Here is a 20,412-nt window from a genome sequence, read left to right as displayed (position 1 = left end):
CACTGCGATCTGCAGGGAGGGTCCCGTGTAGCAAGAAGCTCGCGAGCGGGTCAATCCAGCTCGGCTCTGCTTGAACGACGGGAGCAACTTCCTCTGCCCCCCCGAGAATGCTAGGCCGAGGTAGGTCCTCTATGTACACGGTTCTCATGGTGATGTTGCTGGTGCTGGCTAATCTGGACAGGGCGTCGGCCTCAGTGTTCTCTGACCTAGGGATTTGCCTGATGAAGTGTGACTGGAAGTTGAGCAGGGCCTCTCTGACTTTGGCTAAGTAGGCGACCATGGTTGACTCACGAGCTTCATACTCGCCAGTGACCTGGTTGACCATGAGCTGGGAGTCGCTGCAGATAACGATGTGCTTGGATTTTACTTCTCTGGCTAAAGCTAGTCCAGCTATCAACGCCTCGTATTCCGCTTCATTGTTAGATGTCGCGAACTCAAAGCGTAGCGCATACTCTAATTCCATGCCACTTGGGTCGTGCAGAACTATTCCGGCTCCGCTGCCCTGTTGGTTCGAGGAGCCATCTACGTGAAGGATCCAGGGCTCCTCATCCCATCTCGCGCTTGGCCTAACTAGGAGAGATGCCACACTGGCTGCTACCTCACGGGGCTCGGACTGAACCGACCTGGGAGCTTCGGGCTCACCCGAACTGGGGACCTCGTGCTCAACTGGCCTGGGAACTTCGGAGCTGAATGTGCACTCGGCGATGAAATCTGCTAAGGCTTGGGCCTTAATGGCAGTTCGCGGCTTGTACTGGAGGTCATACTCGCTGAGCTCAACGGCCCACTTTGTCAACCGACCAGAGACCTCGGGCTTAAGTAAGACTTGCCTCAGAGGTTTGTCGGTGAGGACGGTAACAGTGTGAGCCTGGAAGTACGGGCGGAGCTTCTGAGCTGCAATTACCAGTGCGTATGCTAGCTTTTCTATCTCCGGGTATCTCGTCTCTACTCCCTACAATACTTTACTAACATAATAGATGGGTCGTTGGACCCGATCTACTTCCTTTATTAGTACCGAACTGACCACTTCGTCGCTCGCCGAGAGGTACAGTTCTAAAACATCGCCCTCCTCGGGCCGGGTTAAGATCGGCACACTAGCAAGGTATTTCTTGAGCTCGTCAAACGCGAGCTGACAGTCTTGGGTCCATTCGAACCCTTTGCTCTTAATCGCCTTAAAGAACGGCAGACAGCGGTCCGCCGACTTGGACATGAAGCGGCTCAGGGCAGCTATGCGGCCATTCAACCTCTGAACCTCCTTCAACTTCCGGAGTGGTCTCATATCTAAGATGGCCTTAATCTTATCCGGGTTGGCCTCAATGTCGCGCCAGTTAACGATGTACCCTAGGAATTTACCCGATGTAACACTGAATACACACTTGTTTGGATTCAACTTCATATTAAACTTACGCAAATTTTCAAAAACATAATGCAAATCTTGAATTAATTCATGCGAAATTTGGGTTTTGACGACCATGTCGTCTACATAACATTCTACTTTTCTGCCAATTAATGGCTCAAACAATTTATTTACAAGCCTTTGAAAGGTTGCCCCTGCGTTTTTCAACCCGAAGGGCATAACCTTGTAACAGTATAGACCGAACTCTGTGATGAAGGTAGTCTTTTCTTCGTCTGTCGGGTCCATCTTAATTTGGTTATAGCCTGAATAGGCCTCTAAGAAACTCAGCAACTCGTGCCCTGAGGTCGTGTCCACCAAGCGGTCAATTCTGGGGAGCAGGAAGCAGCCTTTTGGGCAAGCTCGATTTAGGTCGGTGTAGTTGACGCACATGCGCCACTTGCCGTTAGCCTTCTTCACCAGAACGGGGTTGGCTAACCAGCTCGGGTAATGGACTTCTCATATGAAGTCAGCTGTGAGGAGCTTCGCGACCTCCTCGTCGACCGCTTTCCACCGCTCTGGGGCTAGGTTGCGTTTCTTCTGTCTAACGGGCCTAACTACAGGATCAATATTGAGCTTGTGAGTTATAAGGTCAGGGTCTATACCGGGCATCTCTGCCGCGGACCATATAAAAATATCTAAATTTTGAAGTAAGAAACTTACCAGTTTGGATCGTAGGGGTTCCTGGACGGAAGCACCGATCTGAATCGTCCAAGCTGGGTCTGCTGCTGAAGTCAGAACAGCAACTGTTTCTTCCATGGGTGCAGCTCGTTCCTCGCCTTGCTTCGTAGGCCGCTCCAGTTCGAGGTCGTCGGCCACCTTGGTCTTTCCCTTTAGGGCGGCAACATAGCACTTGCGGGACTCGAGCTGACCGCCCTGCGGCGAGACCGGGGTAATCGGTCTCTCTTGTCTGCCGTGGGAGGAGGCCTGGCTCTTAGGAGGGTTTTGGGAGGCTTCTTCTTGGTGAGAAGGGCGTTCATCCTGGCGGCGAGACCTAGCTCGCTGTGGGGCTGGGTGCCGAGGAGGAAGCTGCGGCTGCTGAAGCTGAGGTTGAGGTAGCTGGGGGAATTGCTGCTGGTAGTGGTACTGGTGGTGCAGCACTTGCTGCTGGTAAAGCTGGTGGCTGGAGCTGTTGCACTTGGGCTTGCATGGCCCGCATGCACTGCATCAGATCTTTGAGCTGGTTCTGGCTGGTCGCCAGAGGGATGACAGTCGGTTCAGTAAAGGTCGTTTCAACAGAGGAGGGAAGGGGAACACCCACAGGCGCCGCTGCTCGCGGCACGTTCAAACTGGGGACTCCGTCTACTGAGAGGGGAATGGTGAACTGCCCAATGCAGACCGTGGGAACCTGGGGTTGTTCCCTGGCGTTATCCATCTCCATGCTACGTCCGGCATTGCTTGAAGAAGCCATGAGTGCTGAGTTTTCAGAGAAGAAAGAACTGTGAAGGTTTAGAGGAAGGCTTTTAGAAGCAATTCCCACAGACGGCACCAAATGATGCGGCACGATCCGAGCACTCCTAGTTGGCTGCTGACTGGCTCCTCGTTGGCAACGGACGGAACCTGAGAAGATGGAAATGAAGGATTCCTGGGGATTTTACCCGGTGGGAATACTCCAATGCTTAAGTTAGAACGCAAGAAAGAAGGAAAAGAAGAGTCGGTAGCTAAGAGTGTAGGTCGTGCTTTATCACTATACTCGAGAGATTAGAGGTCTCAAGAAGAAGTTTCTCTTCTGCCCTAAGGGCTTTATAGGGGCGCTCTTGTCAGATCGGGCATAACCGCCACTGGGCCCCTTCCACAGCCGTTACCTGTCAGGGCTGCGCAGGTGACCGTTGTGATGTACTCCTCGCCCGGGTGAGTGACACGTCTCCAAAGTGACAGGCACGCCTCCGCCTACTGAGAGACGTGGGTGTAGACTGTCGAAAGGACAGGGATTGCGCTGTTAGTAAGGGACGTGGCGCAGTCTAATCGGTACAACCTGTCAGATAGAAGCTTCCTGAGGAATGCTCGTGCGGCCCATTCGCGAGCTACTTTGCAGCGAGCTCGCAATACTTCAGGAGTACCCTTATTAGAATTGGTCCTCGGGATGACATGTCTGCTTGGGAGATCGGGCGAGCTGGTTTTCTTAGCTCGCGAGCTAAAGTTGCCTCGGAATGTCCCTTTAGAGGTAGCTCGGGGAACCTGGAGCTCGCGTTGTGGCGAGCTCCTCCTTTTGCACGCTACGATGTAGCGAGCTGCCTTATGGGCCCGTTACTTGGTTGTACTGGGCCACAATGCTGAGCTATCGCTTATGCTGAGTCAGTGTCCACGTGTCGCCGTTTCGTAGGTTGGACCAAATCGTCCTCCATCAGAACCATATACTTAGATAAGCCCATATCTATGATAATTTTATGAATGGAATCCTTGGTGGAAACAAGAAAACTAATACAAATTAAAATTTCACCAAATAGAAGTTTTGGCATATATCTGAAACATAAAAAAAAAAAAAAAACAGCATACGCTGCATCCAAATTTCAGAAATGAAGTTCCCTTGCTACTTAGAAAAATGGTGGCAACATGAAAACTAAAACAAATTAAAATTTCACCAAATATAAGTTTTGGCATATATCTGAAACACAAGTAAAAACAGCATATGATGCATCCAAATTGTTGTAACAAGTGATGGTGTGGGCCTTTTCTTCTTATATTTTAGATTTGTTTCTACAATGGGATTGAAGTTATTTGGCCTGGATTAACTTTCTTATTTTTTTCTCTGAGTGTCCCATCGTTAATCAGGGGCACATCAGTCTTTTTATGTAATATTAAACACCTAATATAATTTCTGCTCTAGGGCCGGCTGAGAACAAGCTTGCTGCCCATTCACTCTCTTCTCTTCTCTCTGTTTTCTCTTTCTCTTGCTCTAATCACCATAGCAGGTCTGATAACATGTACCAGAGCAGTAACGGTCCAATTTCTGCAAGTTCACTATTTCTTCTATCTTCTTTTGTTTATTGTTACTAATTAAGGAGACCTAGTTCTGATCGTTGTGCCCAAGGAAGCTGTAACCAGGATTTCTCTTTGGGAGTAGGGACCAAAGAGGAAGTTTCAGTCTAGTCTATGCCCTACTAGATTGTGGTGACAGCCAATAGCCATTTGGCTACTAGAGAGGTCTTTTAGGTCAGATCTAGAAGGAGGACTGAGTAGACAGTCCTGTTTTGTTCTGGAACCAAGTTGCTAGTATAGCTGACTTCTGTAGAAGGTCTTATCAAGCTTTTGGAAGGTACAGGTGGTCTTAGAAAAGTGTTACAGATGGGTTCTTGTTGCTGGTAATTCTCTCTCTCACTTTGGGCCTGTGTTTCAGCAGTGTATAAGTTGAACCTGGTGTAACAACAGCAGTTGGTGTGTTGGTGGAAGGAAAAAATGTTACATTGGTTTCAGAAGAAGTGTCTTCTAAGGACAACTGACCTGTTGAGAGCTCTTCCAATCTTGATAGTCCCAACCTGCACAGCTTACAAATAACCAGTGTGTTACTAGATGGTTATAATTTCAGAGAATGGTCTGTCTCAGCCAAGTTGTCCATCACTTCCAAGGATCTCATGGGGTATATATTAATGGGAAAAGAAGGGACCTTAAGGAGGAAGATGATGAATATGCAACCTGATATAGGGAAAATGCAACTGTTATGTCGTGGCTCCTTACTTCTATGACTCCAAGAGTGGTAAGGACTATCCAGCACTTCCCTACTACCTTCAAGATTTGGGAAAATGTCTCTAAGACTTATGAACAATGGAAGAATAATGCTAGAATCTATAGATTGACACAAGATATTTCTGCCCTAAAGCAAGGAGACAACTTTGTAGCCACATAATTTGCTACATTGGAGGGTTTGTGGGAGGAACTTAACCATCATCTCATAATTGACTGGGATAGCATAGAGGGCAAGGAGAACATGACGAAAAAACAAAGGAATGAAGGATTTAAGTGAAGGGATGAGAGATCCATCGTATGGACGCCCAAATCTTGCGGAATAAAGGGGGCGAATTTCAAAAATTTTCTCTCCCTTTCAACTAGGAATCGCATTCCCTATTTAGAAAATCATCTTTTCAATGATCAATCTTGAGCCATAAACTGAACCAGATCTGAACCAAAAGTAGTAGGAAAAAATTATACCTAATACGGAGAAGTAATATCTCCCAACGAAGGTGTTCACGCCCAAGGAAAGATCCAAAGACTGCTCCCACTAAAGATGGCATAGTGCAGGATGGAGCAGAATCAGCAGTATTCTTCTCCAAGAATTATGTCCTTCGCAAGAAACAGCAGGATGGGACGTGAGCACAACTTCCTATCTATTCTTTCTCAAACAAATTGATGTCAAGATCGAATCTTGACTTCTCCCACAACTAGAGATCGAACTGGCAAACAGGGCGGCAAGAACAAGGAGGCGGCAAGAAAGAATTCTGCAGGGTTGCTTAATTCTTTCTTCTGTGTATTTCAGCACTCAAGAGAATGTGAGTATCTCTCTCCTAAAAGTTGCCGCCCCCTCCTTATTTTTTAACCCCAAAGGATCAGCTCCTAATCCAATTAGGAGTTGTTGATCCAAATCTTATTTGGACCAAAAAAACATCTCTTTATGTGATAAGAATTAACCCCTATCTTATCTGCAGATTAGATTAGCTTTCTCCTAATATCATTAGGAGGTTTCTAGATTTGAATCACATTCAGATCTGGACTCTCTGAGTGGATAGGGTCAAGACCCTATCCTATCTGCTAATCCATCTCAGAATTCGCCCTATATTTAACTAATTAAATAGCCCAGTTCGAAATGGGCTTTAGGCTCATTAAGCTTATGTGCTCACTTAACCTTCCTAACTGCTGCCCAGTTGGGCTTCCTTGTATGGCGTGGGACCCAAGCATTGATCTACACATCAGCCACATGGGTTCGGCCCAGCCTTTGTTACAAGGCCAGGCCAAATACACTGTTATGGACAGTGCACCCCCTGAAACCCATCAAATGGGCTCTATGGGCCCAACACTTACCCTAAGTGGTCCCTGGGCCAAGCCACCTTGTAACACCCAGGGACTGTGGGCAGATGCAAGATTAGCCCATCAGATATTATCCTCAATGGGCTTACACTTAACCTCTCAGCCCATAATGATCATACACTGCCCGACATGAGAGGACATCTCCCTCGGCTGCAAGGATCAGTGTTGCACTCTCTACTTATATGGATCCCGGGAATTAAAACCTTTTTGCAAACCTTTTAAAAACCATAATATATATACTTTTATATCTCATATAAAATATACTTTGCAAAACAAATCTCAACGATTGAAATCGGTTGCCGGCAGTCTTGGTTTCCATCAGTGAGAGTGCATCCCCGATCATTACCTTTGTCCGACAAAGGGGTTGATCCTGTCACTATGATCACCTACTCAGATGAATTCTCAGACTGTCCCAACATACCTAGGTTTTGACCCCCGCTAAGGATCTCACTGATTGGTACATCAAAGACAGTCCAATCCGACACCTAGTGCAGTATCATAATCGAGTCTAGGGGTCGGGTGTACCTTTCCAGTTTTGCCCATCAATCTCCAAGGTCCAAGGCAATACTGGAAATCTGGTCCAGTTCAAAGATTCAATTAATCCTACACTGTATGCACCTAGGGTCTCACCCTGGCAACTGAGACAGGCCACCCCAACCGATTTGGTGGCACAACAGTGTCAGCCTTATTAGGATAGGTCTCCCCAGACCGACCCACTGACTGTGAACATTCTAAACTAACACGAGTCTCATTAAGTGTCCAGTTTAAGGGTATTACACAGAAACATACCAAGGGAACATGAATCAAATATGCACTTTTATTCATTTACAATAAACTCATAAAGTACATCATTCTGATTGAAACTAAGGGCATACAAAACTGTCTAGCATTAAGTTCCTAGCTGGGTTAGATTTCATATATGAAGGTATAAGCCATAAGGTCATAGGTATTGGGAAGGGATGAACTTCCAGAATTACAACATGCTTAGTAAGTAAGAAAAAAAGAAATGAAAGTAGATACCCAGTTGTAGCTACCTATTGAACATTCAACATTAGTTTCTTCTGGACAAAAAGGAGGAAAGAGTTCTGACAAGAAGAATCTTAAATGTACCCAATCTGAGGGTGAGAGACACACCAAGGAGACATGCTGGATTTTATATCCTCATTTGAAACCAGCTGCATTGATTAAGGATAAGAAGCCCTATAAGAGTCAAACTCCGAGTGGGAATACTGCCATGGGGAACAATGCAGAAAGTCAAAAGAATACATCCACAGTTGCTTTTTCTCCGATGGGACAGACCACTAGTTCTTTTGCCTCAAGGTCTTTCCTAGACTTTACAGTTGATGAGGTATAAATTCTTAGTCAGAGCTATGGCTCGATTAAGGAACAAACCCCTTGCATCCTCCTCTCTTACCAAGTCAGGTATTGTTTCTACTCATAGTGTTACTAGCCCCATACTCTCTAACTCTCGGATTATTGATTCAGGAGCTACTGACCATATGACACATGTCCTCTTTATTCTCCTATTATCATTTGATGTCTGGTCAAGATAAGGTGAAAGTAGTTGATGATTCCCTCTCCACCATCTTTGGAAAGGGGGAGGTAAACCTTAGCAAGGATCTCTCCCTTAAGTTTGTTCTTCATGTTCCCAATTTTGCTTCAAATTTGCTATTTGTTTCTAAGCTTACTAAAAATTTGAATTATAGCATAACTTTCTTTCCTATTCGCTGTGTTTTCCAAGACAAATTAATGAAGAGAATGATCAGTAATGGTCATGAGTCTGGAGGCCTCTACTATTTTTATGAAGACATCAATTCAGCCCTAGAGTCATCTACTTTCAATAGTCGGGATAATGAGGAGTCAATAACTAGGCTACATTTATGGCATGCTAGGCTAAGTTATGTGTCACTTTTTTAATGAAAGAATTGTTTCTTGAGTAGTTTCGGTCTATTTAAAGTTAGAGTTTGGTTTGTGAAGTTTGTCAAATGTCACTATGATATTTTATAAGATGATTGAAAGTTAGTTTGATAAGAAGATTAAGCAGTTTCATTCAGGCAATGCTGCTGAATATTTTGAAAGTTCTTTAAATATGTTTTATGAAGGAAGTAGGTGTATTGCATTTGCATCAATCATCTTGTGCCTCTCAACAGAATGGAATTGCTAAGCACAAGAACAGACACTTATTAGAGATAGCTTGAGCCCTACTATTTTAGCACAAGGTGCCCAAGAATTATTGCTCTTAAGCAATTCCTTTTTATAATCTAAATTTAAAGCAGATTACTTTATGTTTAAACATTTAACACATTTTCACAATAAAGATACACGTCCATGAACAACAGTTAAAAGTGAAGCACTATTCCAAGATGAATCCACAGAGATATACTAGATTATCTTATGACATCAACTATATTGTCCATTAGACCATTACTAAACACCATCAGCACCACAAGCTTCTTGTCTACAAGATATACACATCCAAATAATCACCGATGTGAAAAATAAGTTCAGCCAATGCCTTGTTGTCATCCAATCGTCTCCCATTTCCATATGAAAAATAGTTGGTTAGCCACGAGTGTGGGGTTCCATACCCACACTCAAGCTCTAGTGTGTGTGGTTTCATACCCACACCTAGTTGTTTCTAATTTCTTTTATTAGGAGTTTCTAATTTCTTTTATTAGTAGTTTCTAATTCATTTTATTAGAAGTTTCTAATTTCTTTTAAGTTGGGTCGGCTGGCCTTATTGTTTCTAATTTTTTGTTTATTTCCTATTCTTGTAAGGAACCTAAATCTGTAAATAAAGAAGTGTATGGGGCAGCAGATCATTAACTACCGAACCCCTTCTTTCTTTTCTCCTCTCTTCACTCTTCTTCTGTCTCTCTCTCTCTTCTCTTCGAACCTATATTACTTCTCTAATACAGTAAATAGTTCTTCTTCTTCTTCTTCTTTCAAGTTGGTATCAGAGCCTTCGATCTAGGGTTTCTCATGTGGATTTAATTCAGTCGACCACATGAGAATTGTTTAGGGCTGAAAGTTCAGAAAGATCCTTACTTCAGCTGATTCTTGGAGGTTGCAAGAAGGCTTTAGCAGCTATCCTAAGATTGGAGAGAGCTTCTTGTAATCAGGAAGAATCAGGCAAGAATTGAGTGATCAAGATCGATTCTTGATCAAGATTGGAGGTGCTGATCAGCTTTTTCTTGGTTCTTTAATCAAGATTCAAGGTGCTGATAGTAATCGATTGATCAAGTTTGAAGATTGAAGGTAGCAATCAGTTTTCTAGGCATTTTTCTTCATAAGGTAAGTACCTTTTCTTGAGATTGATACTCAAAAGGACTTTGTTATTCATTCAGAGAGGTATAGATAGAAAATCTCAGGACTAATATCAATCAGTCCAGGACTGATATCAATCCCAAGATAGTAGTTGACTGTTATCTAACTGCAAAATCATTGTCCTAGGTCGGCTATTATCAGCCTTGAAATACAGTTTTTCTTGTCACATTAGTTTAAAGCCTTTTATTAACTTAGAATGGAGTACAAGAACTAAGGGGAAGGTGTTTTGGGGACTATTGGTTCAAGTGACATGACTGAAAACACCTTTCAGATTACAACTGTTAAGTTTGATGGATCAAACTACTTGGAATGGGCCCAATCAGCCATGATGGCTATTGGGGGTAGAGGAAAATCGAACTTCTTGCTAGGGGATGTGAAGGAACCCTCCAAGGAGGACCCTACTTATGCTAGGTGGATCCAAGAGAATTTTTTGGTGATGACATGGCTATGCAACTCTACGCAGCCACACATCGGCCAAAACAGCTAAGGAAATATGGGATGTTATGAAGGAAACCTACTCTCAGCCCCTTAATGTTACAACTGTTAAGTTTGATGGATCAAACTACTTGGAATGGGCCCAATCAGCCATGATGGCTATTGGGGGTAGAGGAAAATCGAACTTCTTGCTAGGGGATGTGAATGAACCCTCCAATGAGGACCCTACTTATGCTAGGTGGATCCAAGAGAATTTTTTGATGATGACATGGCTATGCAACTCTATGCAGCCACACATCAGCCAAAACAGCTAAGGAAATATGGGATGTTATGAAGGAAACCTACTCTCAGCCCCTTAATGTTGCTAGGGCTTATGAGCTAAAATGTGAGGTTAAAAATCAGAGGCAATGAGAGAAGCAGGTCTCTGTTTACTTTTCAACCTTAAAATCCCTGTGGCATGAAATTGACCATCTTGAAACAATTGAGTGGGAGAATCAGAAAGATGCACAAATATATAGAAAGCAGGTTGAAACTAACAGAGTTTTTGAGTTCCTAGCTGGTCTGAATTTTGAATATGACATTGTGAAACATCAGTTGTTGACAAGAGATAGTGTGACTTTATCACAAGCCTATTCCCTAGTGCATAGTGAAGAAACTAGGAGAAAGGTTATGTTGCAGCAACAACCCTCCGAATCAGCCTTGACAGCAATTAGACCTAAATCTGGGGGGGATAAGGAGAAGAAGGAAGCTAAAAAGCACTTAGTATGTGAACACTGCAAGAAACCTAAACATACTAAGGACACCTGTTGGAAGTTGCACCCTCATCTAGTTCTAGCAAAGCTCAGAAATAAGAAAGGGAATGCTAATATGGTTGTCAATACTGATAGTACAACTTCATCAGGTACAAGAGGCACTCCTCTAGATACCCTAGCTGCAATTCGAGCTACTCTGACTCAACTAGAAAATGAATTTAGTAATTCAGCTCAGCCTACATCAACTCAATAGCCTACTTTAGCCCTTGCTCATACAGGTACAAGAGCTACAGCTTGCCATGCTTTTGTCTCAGGTAATACTAGACCTTCCTGGGTAATAGATTCAGGTGCTTCAGATCATATGACTAGCATATCTACTCTATTTAGCACCTATTGTTTATCCTCTAGGAGAGAGAAAGTTTCTATTGTTGATGGCTCTCTTGTACCAATTTCTTGCAAGGGAGACATCAGATTATCAGATACCATCACCCTATCCTCAGTTTTGCATGCTCCCAAACTTAGTGCTAACTTACTTTCAGTTAGTAGTATTACTAAAAATCAAAACTATTCGATAACATTTTTCCCTAATCGGTGTATTTTTCAGGATTTGGAAACGAACGAAGAAGATGATTGGGATTAGCCATGAGATGAATAGAGTCTACCTGCTAGAACATTCACAGGGGGAGTAGAGTGAAGTAGGGAAATTGTTTGTTTTTCAGTCTTGTAGTAAGATTATGCTTTGGCACAACTACTTAGGTCATTTATCTTTTGGGTCTTTAAAGAGTCTTTTTCCAAACTTGTTTGAGTCAGTAGAAGTGTCTGGGTTAAAATGTGAAAGTTGTGAACTTGCAAAACATAGTAGATCATCTTATCCTTTAAGTAATAAAAGAAGCAACCTTCCTTTTGAGATTGTGCATACCGATGTTTGGGGGCCCTACCGTACTCCCGCCATGGGGGGGACAAATATTTCTTATTATTTGTTGATGACTATACCCATTTTTCATGAGTCTATCTTATGCACTCTCGAGATGAGGCCCCCTCTCTGACCCAAGCTTTCCATCAAATGATCCTAACTCAATTTGAAACCAAGATCAAGATTCTTAGATCTGATAATTCCAAGGAATACTTTGCAAAACCCTTGGCATACTATCTCCTTGATCATGGGATCATTCATCAGAGCACCTATCTTCACACACCTCAGCAAAACAGGGTTGCTGAGAGAAAAAAATAGGCATATTTTAGAGGTAGCTAGAAGTATCATACTCAACTCCAATGTTCTCATACGCTTCTAGGGAGATGTAATTCATACAGCCATATACCTCATTAACGGGGTTCCTTCACGGGTCCTAAACAAGCAGACCCTGTTCAGTCTTCTATATCCAGATAAGGACCTATTCACTATTCCCCTCAAAGCTTTTGGGTGTACTTGTTTTGTTCAAATCCTTGGATCTCATCGCTCCAAGTTTGATCCCAAAGCCACTAAATGTATTTTCCTTGGGAATGCACAAAATCAAAAGGGATATTGCTGTTATGAGCCAATTTCAGGGAAGCGCTTTGTGTCCATGGATATCACCTTCTTTGAGGATATGCCCTACTATCATAAGGCTTCTCCTTAGGGAGAGATAGTGAGGAAGGGATTTCAGTTTCAGCTCCAAGAGTTCCTTTACCTGTCCCGGTTACTGAGGGGAGGGAGTTGCAAAGAAGGTTGTCAAAAATGCAGGGAGTTGAGAGTGTATCACAGAAAGTGGTGGAGGCAGGTTGATTCTCGTACTCAACAGCAATCTAGGCCAGTTCCAACATCTTCTACAGCTCTAGATCCAAACACTACTACTACTCCCACTCTTACAAATGTTCAGCCTTCACCGACAGATGACCTTGATCTTCCAATTGCTATTCGTAAAGGGAAGTGTCGTTGCACCTCATCAACTGCCCATTGCATCTCCAAGTTCCTTTCCTATAATTGTCTCTCAGAATCCTACAGATCTTACTTGGCATCTATTTCTGCTATTCCAATACCAAGAAAAGTGCAAGAAGCTCTTTTGATACCTGAATGGAAGGAAGCAATGCAAGTAGAGATGGATGTTCTTGTCAAGAACAACACATGGGAACTAGTTAACCAGCCTGAAGGGAAGAAACCTATTGGATGCAGATGGGTGTTTACTATGAAATATAATGTTGATGGTACTTTAGAGAGGTATAAGGCCAAATTGGTTGCAAAGGGATTCACACAAACTTATGGCATAGACTATATAAAAACCTTTGCACCTGTTGCAAAAATGAACACTATCAAAGTTATTCTATCCATTGCTGCAAACTTCTCATGACCACTATTTCAGCTGGATGTTAAGAATGCCTTCCTCAATGAAGACTTGCAAGAGGAAGTATACATGGAGTTACCCCCTAGTTTTTATAGTATAGAAGCAGGAAATAAAGTTTGCATTTTGAAGAAGGCCTTGTACGAGCTGAAACAATCCCCGAGAGCTTGGTTTGATAGGTTTAGATTGGCTTTGGACAAATTCGGATACATACAGGCTCAGCCAGATCTCTCTTCTTTAAGAAGACAGGTCATTCCCTGACTTTACTTGCAGTCTATGTAGATGACATTGTGATAACAGGAAGTGACACTAGTGAAATTGAAACCCCTAAACAGCACCTTCACAAGGAATTTGAAGTGAAAGACCTAGGAAAGTTACACAATTTCCTAGGAATTGAGGTAGCTTGATCTAAGCATGGCATTTTCATCTCCCAAGGAAGTATGTTCTGGACTTATTGGAAGAAACTGGCAAGTTAGGAGTGAAACCTGCTAATACTCCCGTTGAGCCTAACCATAAGATAAGTGCAAAAAGTGGAGAATTCCTTGAGGACAGGGCTATGTACCAAAGGCTGGTTGGGAAACTTCTTTATCTCTATCTAACCCGACTAGATATTTCTTATGTCGTCAGTGTTGTCAGTCAATACATGCATTCTCCTAGGACCACCCATCTCCTTGCAGTAGAAAGGATCCTTGCCTACTTAAAGAGATCTCCAGGGAAAGGTATACTCTTCAAGAATAATGATCATATGAAAATAGAAGTGTATACAAATGCAGATTGGGCTGGATGTATTGATGATAGGAGTCCACCTTTGGATATTGTGCATTTGTGGGGGGAAATCTCATTTCCTAGAGAAGCAAGAAACAAAATATTGTTTCTCGCTCCAATGCAGAAGCAGAATACAGATCCATGGCCAATGGTGTTGCAAAAGTGTTATGGTTGAGACCCTTGCTTAATGAGTTGAAGGTTGATTATGAGAAGCCTCTGATGCTGTATTGTGATAATCAAGCTACAATTAATATTGCCCACAACCCAAATACAGTATGACAGGACTAAGCATATCGAGGTTGAAAGACATTTTCTCCAAGAGTGAGTTGCATCTCAAGAAGTATGCCTTCCTTACATTGCCTCAAACATGTAGTTAGCTGATCTGTTCCCCAAAGCAGTCACAAAAAACGAATTAGAGATAGATCTACGCAAGTTGGGCATGACAAATATCTACTCCCAACTTGAGAGGGAGTGAAGAAATAGTTGGTTAGTCGCGAGTGTGGGGTTCCATACCCACACTCAGGCTCTATTGTGTGTGGTTTCATACCCACACCTAGTTGTTTCTAATTTCTTTTATTAGTAGTTTCTAATTTCTTTTATTAGTAGTTTCTCATTCCTTTTATTAGAAGTTTCTAATTTCTTTTAAGTTGGGCCAGCTGGCCTTATTGTTTCTAATTTTTGTTTTGTTTCTAGTTTTTTGTTTATTTCCTATTCTTGTAAGAAACCTAAATCTATAAATAAAAAAGTGCATGGGGCAGCGAATCATTAACCACTGAACCCCTTCTTTCTTTTCTCCTCTCTTCACTCTCTCTCTCTCTTTCTTCTCTTCGAACCTATATTACTTCTCTAATACAGTAAACAGTTCTTCTTCTTCTTCTTTTAAGTCCATAAGAATGGGTCATTCCTACCTGGCTAACAACATAATGTCCATGTTTATCAAGATATGCAAATACAAATGACAACTTTGCATCTCTTCTCTTTTCTGTAGGAGCAACCTTTTTAACCAAATCTGTCAATTCACGAAGAGTAGCATCCTTCCATGTATAAATTTTGGCTACCTCCTTGGCTCTTTTCTCCTCACCACAAAGCCTCCCTTGGCATGGTGGTTTCAAATCTTACTGAAACCTTAAGTAATAGAGGGCAAGTCTTCTCATGATCGACAGTCTTAAAGAACGAACGAGCAAGAGAGGGTTGGCCATCTAGACTAAGGAGGGGGGAAGAGGTCTAGCCAACCTATTTAGAGCTTTAGCAACCCCCGCCATCTTTCTTTCTCTATTGTAAGCCCTGCTGCTTCTTCGATTTTTCTCTCTTTGGATCTTCTTGATAGAGCCCTCTACACTCTACCCGATGGATTGATGAACTACACTCTCAAGAAATTCTTACAGCCTCATATTTGATAAATTGTATGCCATCAAGGGTGTTGGGCATGAGAACTCCTTTTTCCTCCTTTTTCCTATTCTTGATGATTTTCCTTTCCTCCAAAAGTCTTTGGTTGTGTATGTTTCATCCATGTCAAGGATCCCAAGAAAACAAAGTTGGATCCTAGGGCCATATGGGATGTTTTTCTTGGGTATTCTTCTACACAAAAGGGATTAAGTGTTATGATCCGATTACCAAGAAAAAATATGTCACTTAGGAGGTGTTTTTTCTTCGAGTCTCAATCCTTCGTTCGATCTCCTAGGAATCCTCTTTAGGGGAAGACTAGTAGGGTGGAAGAGGATCCCTCTTCTCCTTCTCCTTTTGTGTTGTCTTCCACTTCTAGTCTTCTAGCTTGTCCTCTTGATCCTCTTAATTCTAGCCGTCTAAGTGAATCTAGTGAGGCTTCTATTGACCCTATTACTTCTCCGGATGTAGGAGATGGGGCTAATGCTAATAATACAAATCTTGAACAATAGAAAGAATTGAGAACCTTCTATAGGAAGAGGAAGAGGGAACCTCCAACTTGTGGAAACGACCAACCAGACTTAAATCAATCTGCCCTGGTGGACCCAGCTAATCCTATTTCTGATGCTCTTACACCTATTTTTGACTTGGATCTTCCCATTACTCTTTGTAAGCTTATTCATTCTTGTACCACTTGACACCCCATTGCTAAATATGTTTCTTTTTCTTGCTTATCCTTCACTATTATTCTTTTGTCTCTGGTCTTTCTTCTATTCATGTTCCCCTCCAGGTACTCTGACATTGTATCTGATCCAAAATGGAGAGAGGCTATGAATGAGGAAATGGAAGGTGAAGGCCAAGACATGGAAATTAGTTGATCTACCAGAAAGCAAGAGCACTACCAGAAAGCTTATTCCCTACACACCCTCAGAGATGTAGATAGCTGATGTTATGACAAAAGGCCTTCCTTTAATGAAGTTTCATGGTTTATTTGGAAAGCTGGGCATGATGGATGTCTATGCTCATCTTGAGGGAGAGTGTTGTAATGAGTGACTATGTGGGCCTTTTCTTCTTATATTTTAGATTTGTTTTTGTAGTGGGCCTAAATTAGCTTTCTTTTTTTTTTTTTGTCTGGGTGTCCCATCACTAATCAGGGGCACATCAGGCTTTTTATGTAATATCAAAAACCTAATATAAATTCTGTTCTAGGGCCCACTAAGAACAATCTTGTTGCCCATTCACTCTCTTCTCTTCTCTCTGTTTTCTCTTTCTCTTGCTCTAATCACCATTACAGGAATGATAGCACAAATTTCAGAAAATGAAGTGCCCTTGTTACTTAGAAAAATGGTGGCAACAAGAAAACTAAAACAAGTTAAAAGACCACCAGATTGAAATTTTGGCATATATCTGAAACATAAGTAAAAAAAAAACATATGATGCATCCAAATTTCAGAAAATGAAGTGCTTTTGTTACTTAGGTGTTAAAATCCCTACTAATCTCTGAAGCCTGAAGTAGAAATTTATAACAAGGAATTTTGATATATTAACACTTTTTTTTGGCTGCAAAATATATTAGGATATGTTCAATTGTTCATTTTTATTGTTTCTTCCTTTTATCGTTTTCATCTTTAAGGTAAATAATAAGGAAAGTTACTTGATCGAGTAAAAATTTATAATTGATTGGACCTTTTTCAAGTAGGAGATACTAGTTAAATACAAGGTATGAATAGTGTTTACCAGTGGCATCTATGCCTCCTTCCTTCCATGCATCTCCACTCATGTAGTATATGTGGCTACATAGATATAAGACATTGTCAAAATTCTGTTTCTTTGTAGCATTTTTCTTCTTTAAAACAGGTAGATTACAGTTCATTCCTTTGGCAGAACTTACGGAAGAAATTCAACAACAGAAAAATGAGAGTAATGGAAACAGGAATAGTGATAAGATGGAAAACAATATAACAGCAGAGTTCATGAATATGGAGCCATGAGGATCTCTTCATTATAAGGGCATGGAAGAAGGCCCACATTTATGTACTTATTTAGGAGTCAGGATTTAGGACTTTGGACTACAAGGATTGCCATAAACTAACAGATGGATAGAATTCCATGAATTTGAAGACAAAGGTAGAGAATTCGACTAATGAATTTTATTTAGTCTAAAATAAGTTAATTAAAAAATAGTTATAAGTCCATTCGGACATTTCTAAAACTAGGAAGAATTTATTGAAGCAGAAAACCAGTGAAATTATCAAATTAATGATTAGACAATAGGTTTTGAAGTTGGAGGTGCATCCCATGACAACTATGCAAACAACCTTATTTCCAGACTTCTGTGTGAGGTGGATCTAAGCTGTATTTATTTACTATACAAGATGGATCCAAGGAAAAGGCTGGGTTTTAAGGGTTACTATTCTAGAACTGATTCAACTAAGCCTTATTCCAACTATATGGAGCCAGCTAAACTTGTTCTGTTTCACATTACTATTCTAGAATCTTCATGGAAATATTAACAAGAAGTGGCCATGTATGGATGCAGTATCCATGTATGATTCTTCCAAATTCAGTGATTGTATAAGATAGTAGTTGAAACACAGTATAGTTTTTCCAACACTGAAATGGAATGAAGAGATCCAACAGCCAATTGGAACAGAGAATGAAATGACTAGGTTCTGGTAGGGGTAGCTTGGCATCTTGCTCTAAGTTATATTATTCCCTCCAAATTCAGAGCTAAAAACTTCTATAACCCATTTGCCATAGAAAAATGCATTGCCTAGCTCATCTAAGTCATATCGACTGCTTGGTTCTTAAAAGGAAATACGAGTATGACGGGTTTAGAAGTGTGCCAAGCACCACATGAAGCTTTCTTCCTTTCTTCCCCTTTTAAAGGAAGATATTGCAATTTGCAAAGATGACAGAATAAATAGAATTACAAGATAACATTCAGGACAAGAGTTTTCCATGTGAAAGTGTGGTCCATGTATGCAGTTTTATTGTAATTTGAAATATGTAACTGTTGTGAAGTAAGACATAAAATATGATTTATTTATTTATGGTAAAATAAGATAAATATATAAAATACTTACACAAAACAAGATGGAAATAATTAAAAATAAAAAAAATGATTAATTGGCTTTTCCTCTAGGTAAAGGTTATGTGAAATGCAATAGTACAGAACTGGCCAAGGAGCAGCAATTTCCACTCTGGAAGAGAAACCTGATTTTAGATGGATGAGGATTCACAGTGTAGGGCTGTGAATCCACTACTAAAATTTGGGTTTTGGAGATAATAAGCCTACACTATGATTGAGGAAAAAGATTCCTCCTTTCTCGAGTGGTTCTTTATTCTTTTTCTTCTTTGGGGGGGCGTTCATTCTAGGAGGAAAAAAAATTTCCTTGACTGGAAATCTCGCAAGTATTCATTTGGACTCGCAATATCCAAATTCGCAAGCCATCTGGACTCGCAGTAGTCTGCAGGCTGGACTCGCAAGTGGGACTTGCAGATCCCAATCTCGCTGAACTCTGGACTTGCAAATCTGTTTCTTAGCAGTTTTGGGGAGCTGACCTGGTAATTCAACGAAGAGGGAACTTCGGGTGTTTTGAGAGCAGGGATTTTGGTGAGGAGGCTGTTAACACTGTAACTGTGATCTCCATTATTCCCTAGTGGGTTTCTTCTCCTCCAATGCTTCTCTAGTGCCCGTGGGCGTACGCTATAAGCCGAACCACGTAAATCTCTCTATGTGCTATTTTATTGCTCTGTTTTTCTTATTCCTTCCCTGTTTCTCTACTTGCCAATCGTTTATCTTGTTCCTGGGCTTTGTTAGCATCTCAACAACGTTGCCAAAACTTGGAAATTACATCTACTACAAACATTCCAAACTACGAAAGAGTATATCTATTCACACATACCTCAATCCTCACAGTTTCTTTATAATCCACGGTACTTCGGAAGTAATTTTATATTCTGTCTATAAACGAATCTAATCAGTAGTTTTCATTTTCAATTAAGTTCCATGGACGAACTACTGTCACATATATCCACTGCGTTTTCTTCCTTCCACTTATACAATAAGGAGAAGGGCCGGGAAGACGTTTAGCTACACGGATTCCATTTCCTTCTCACAATCACGACGGCAAGAGGGAAGGGAGGAATAAAAACACACTATACAAATCCAAGCTACATAATAATTTCTTAAATCAATTCCATTACCACATTAACCATCTAGGCATGACGATTATACACGAGAACGATTAATGACACTAAGTAATTTAAACCAACTGTGCTCTAACGAGGCCAACTGAAGAACAAACAATTCAAGAAAAGGAAATTAAAACAGCAAGCCTTATATATCCATTCAAGACCACATGGCATCGTAACCAGGTTCTATTACGATAGTTAATGCTTACCAGCCTATAAGATAACCGAATCCGGTGAAAAACGAGATAATGCCGCATCGCCGGCGATAAACAAGCATCGAAGTGTACCCCATCAACATCGAAACCAGAAAATGGAGATTCGAGGATAATCCGAACGAAAGATAAGATAACACAGCTCCTGACGCCGCCGAGTAGAGATGCTTCGGAATGGTTCCGGGGACGAGTCTCCATAGAAAGCTTACCGGTATGGTGGCGACGAAGCATAGAAGGAACCGAAGAACGGGAACTGAGACACTGATCGAAGACGCCATGGATTCCATGTCGGGCTCCATAGCTCACTGCCTCACTGTTGTGAAACTTGCTAAACCTTTGGCAAGAAAACTCTTCACTCTTCACTTCTTCAGCCTTTGGCGAGAAGGAAAATAGTTCGTTGGGAATACTGTGCCTTGTCGTTGTTATGTCATTAATTGACCGTAATGCCCCTTCGGTAGATGCGTAGCCATGTCAGCATCACCATTGACTCTAGCCTTGGAACGGTTGACACCTGGAATGTAAACCTCGGAGGCTAGTTGTCTTGAGTTTTGACACCTGATAGGATAGGCAAACCAAACGATCTGGGCTTAAACCTTTTTGGGTAAACCGCTAGATTA

The 20,412-nt window shown here is 41.6% G+C and overlaps 1 protein-coding gene and 1 pseudogene across 2 annotated transcripts in view; both read right to left on the bottom strand.

The window, feature by feature from the left end:
• LOC104596170 (lysophospholipid acyltransferase 1-like) overlaps nucleotides 1-20,094 on the bottom strand; it is a 35,255-nt gene extending 15,161 nt beyond the window's left edge. For both annotated transcript variants that reach the window (XR_016080803.1, XM_010257222.3), the window contains exons 1-2: nucleotides 19,793-20,094; nucleotides 17,124-17,179 (exon numbers count right to left, since the gene is read on the bottom strand). Coding sequence is in view for 1 of the 2 variants with exons in the window: in XM_010257222.3 (XP_010255524.1) it covers nucleotides 17,124-17,179; nucleotides 19,793-20,094 (358 nt within the window). In the remaining variant the exon portion in view is untranslated. The remainder of the gene's footprint in view (nucleotides 1-17,123; nucleotides 17,180-19,792) is intronic.
• Nucleotides 7,299-16,476, bottom strand: LOC148804267 (histone deacetylase complex subunit SAP18-like; annotated as a pseudogene).
• Nucleotides 20,095-20,412: the final 318 nt, after the last annotated feature.

The sequence above is a fragment of the Nelumbo nucifera genome, chromosome 1, assembly GCF_055504915.1.
Source record: "Nelumbo nucifera cultivar China Antique chromosome 1, China Antique-T2T, whole genome shotgun sequence".
Taxonomy (NCBI): domain Eukaryota; kingdom Viridiplantae; phylum Streptophyta; class Magnoliopsida; order Proteales; family Nelumbonaceae; genus Nelumbo; species Nelumbo nucifera.
The sequence above is the reverse complement of the archived record's forward strand: the minus strand, read 5'-3'. Positions and strand labels throughout refer to the sequence as shown.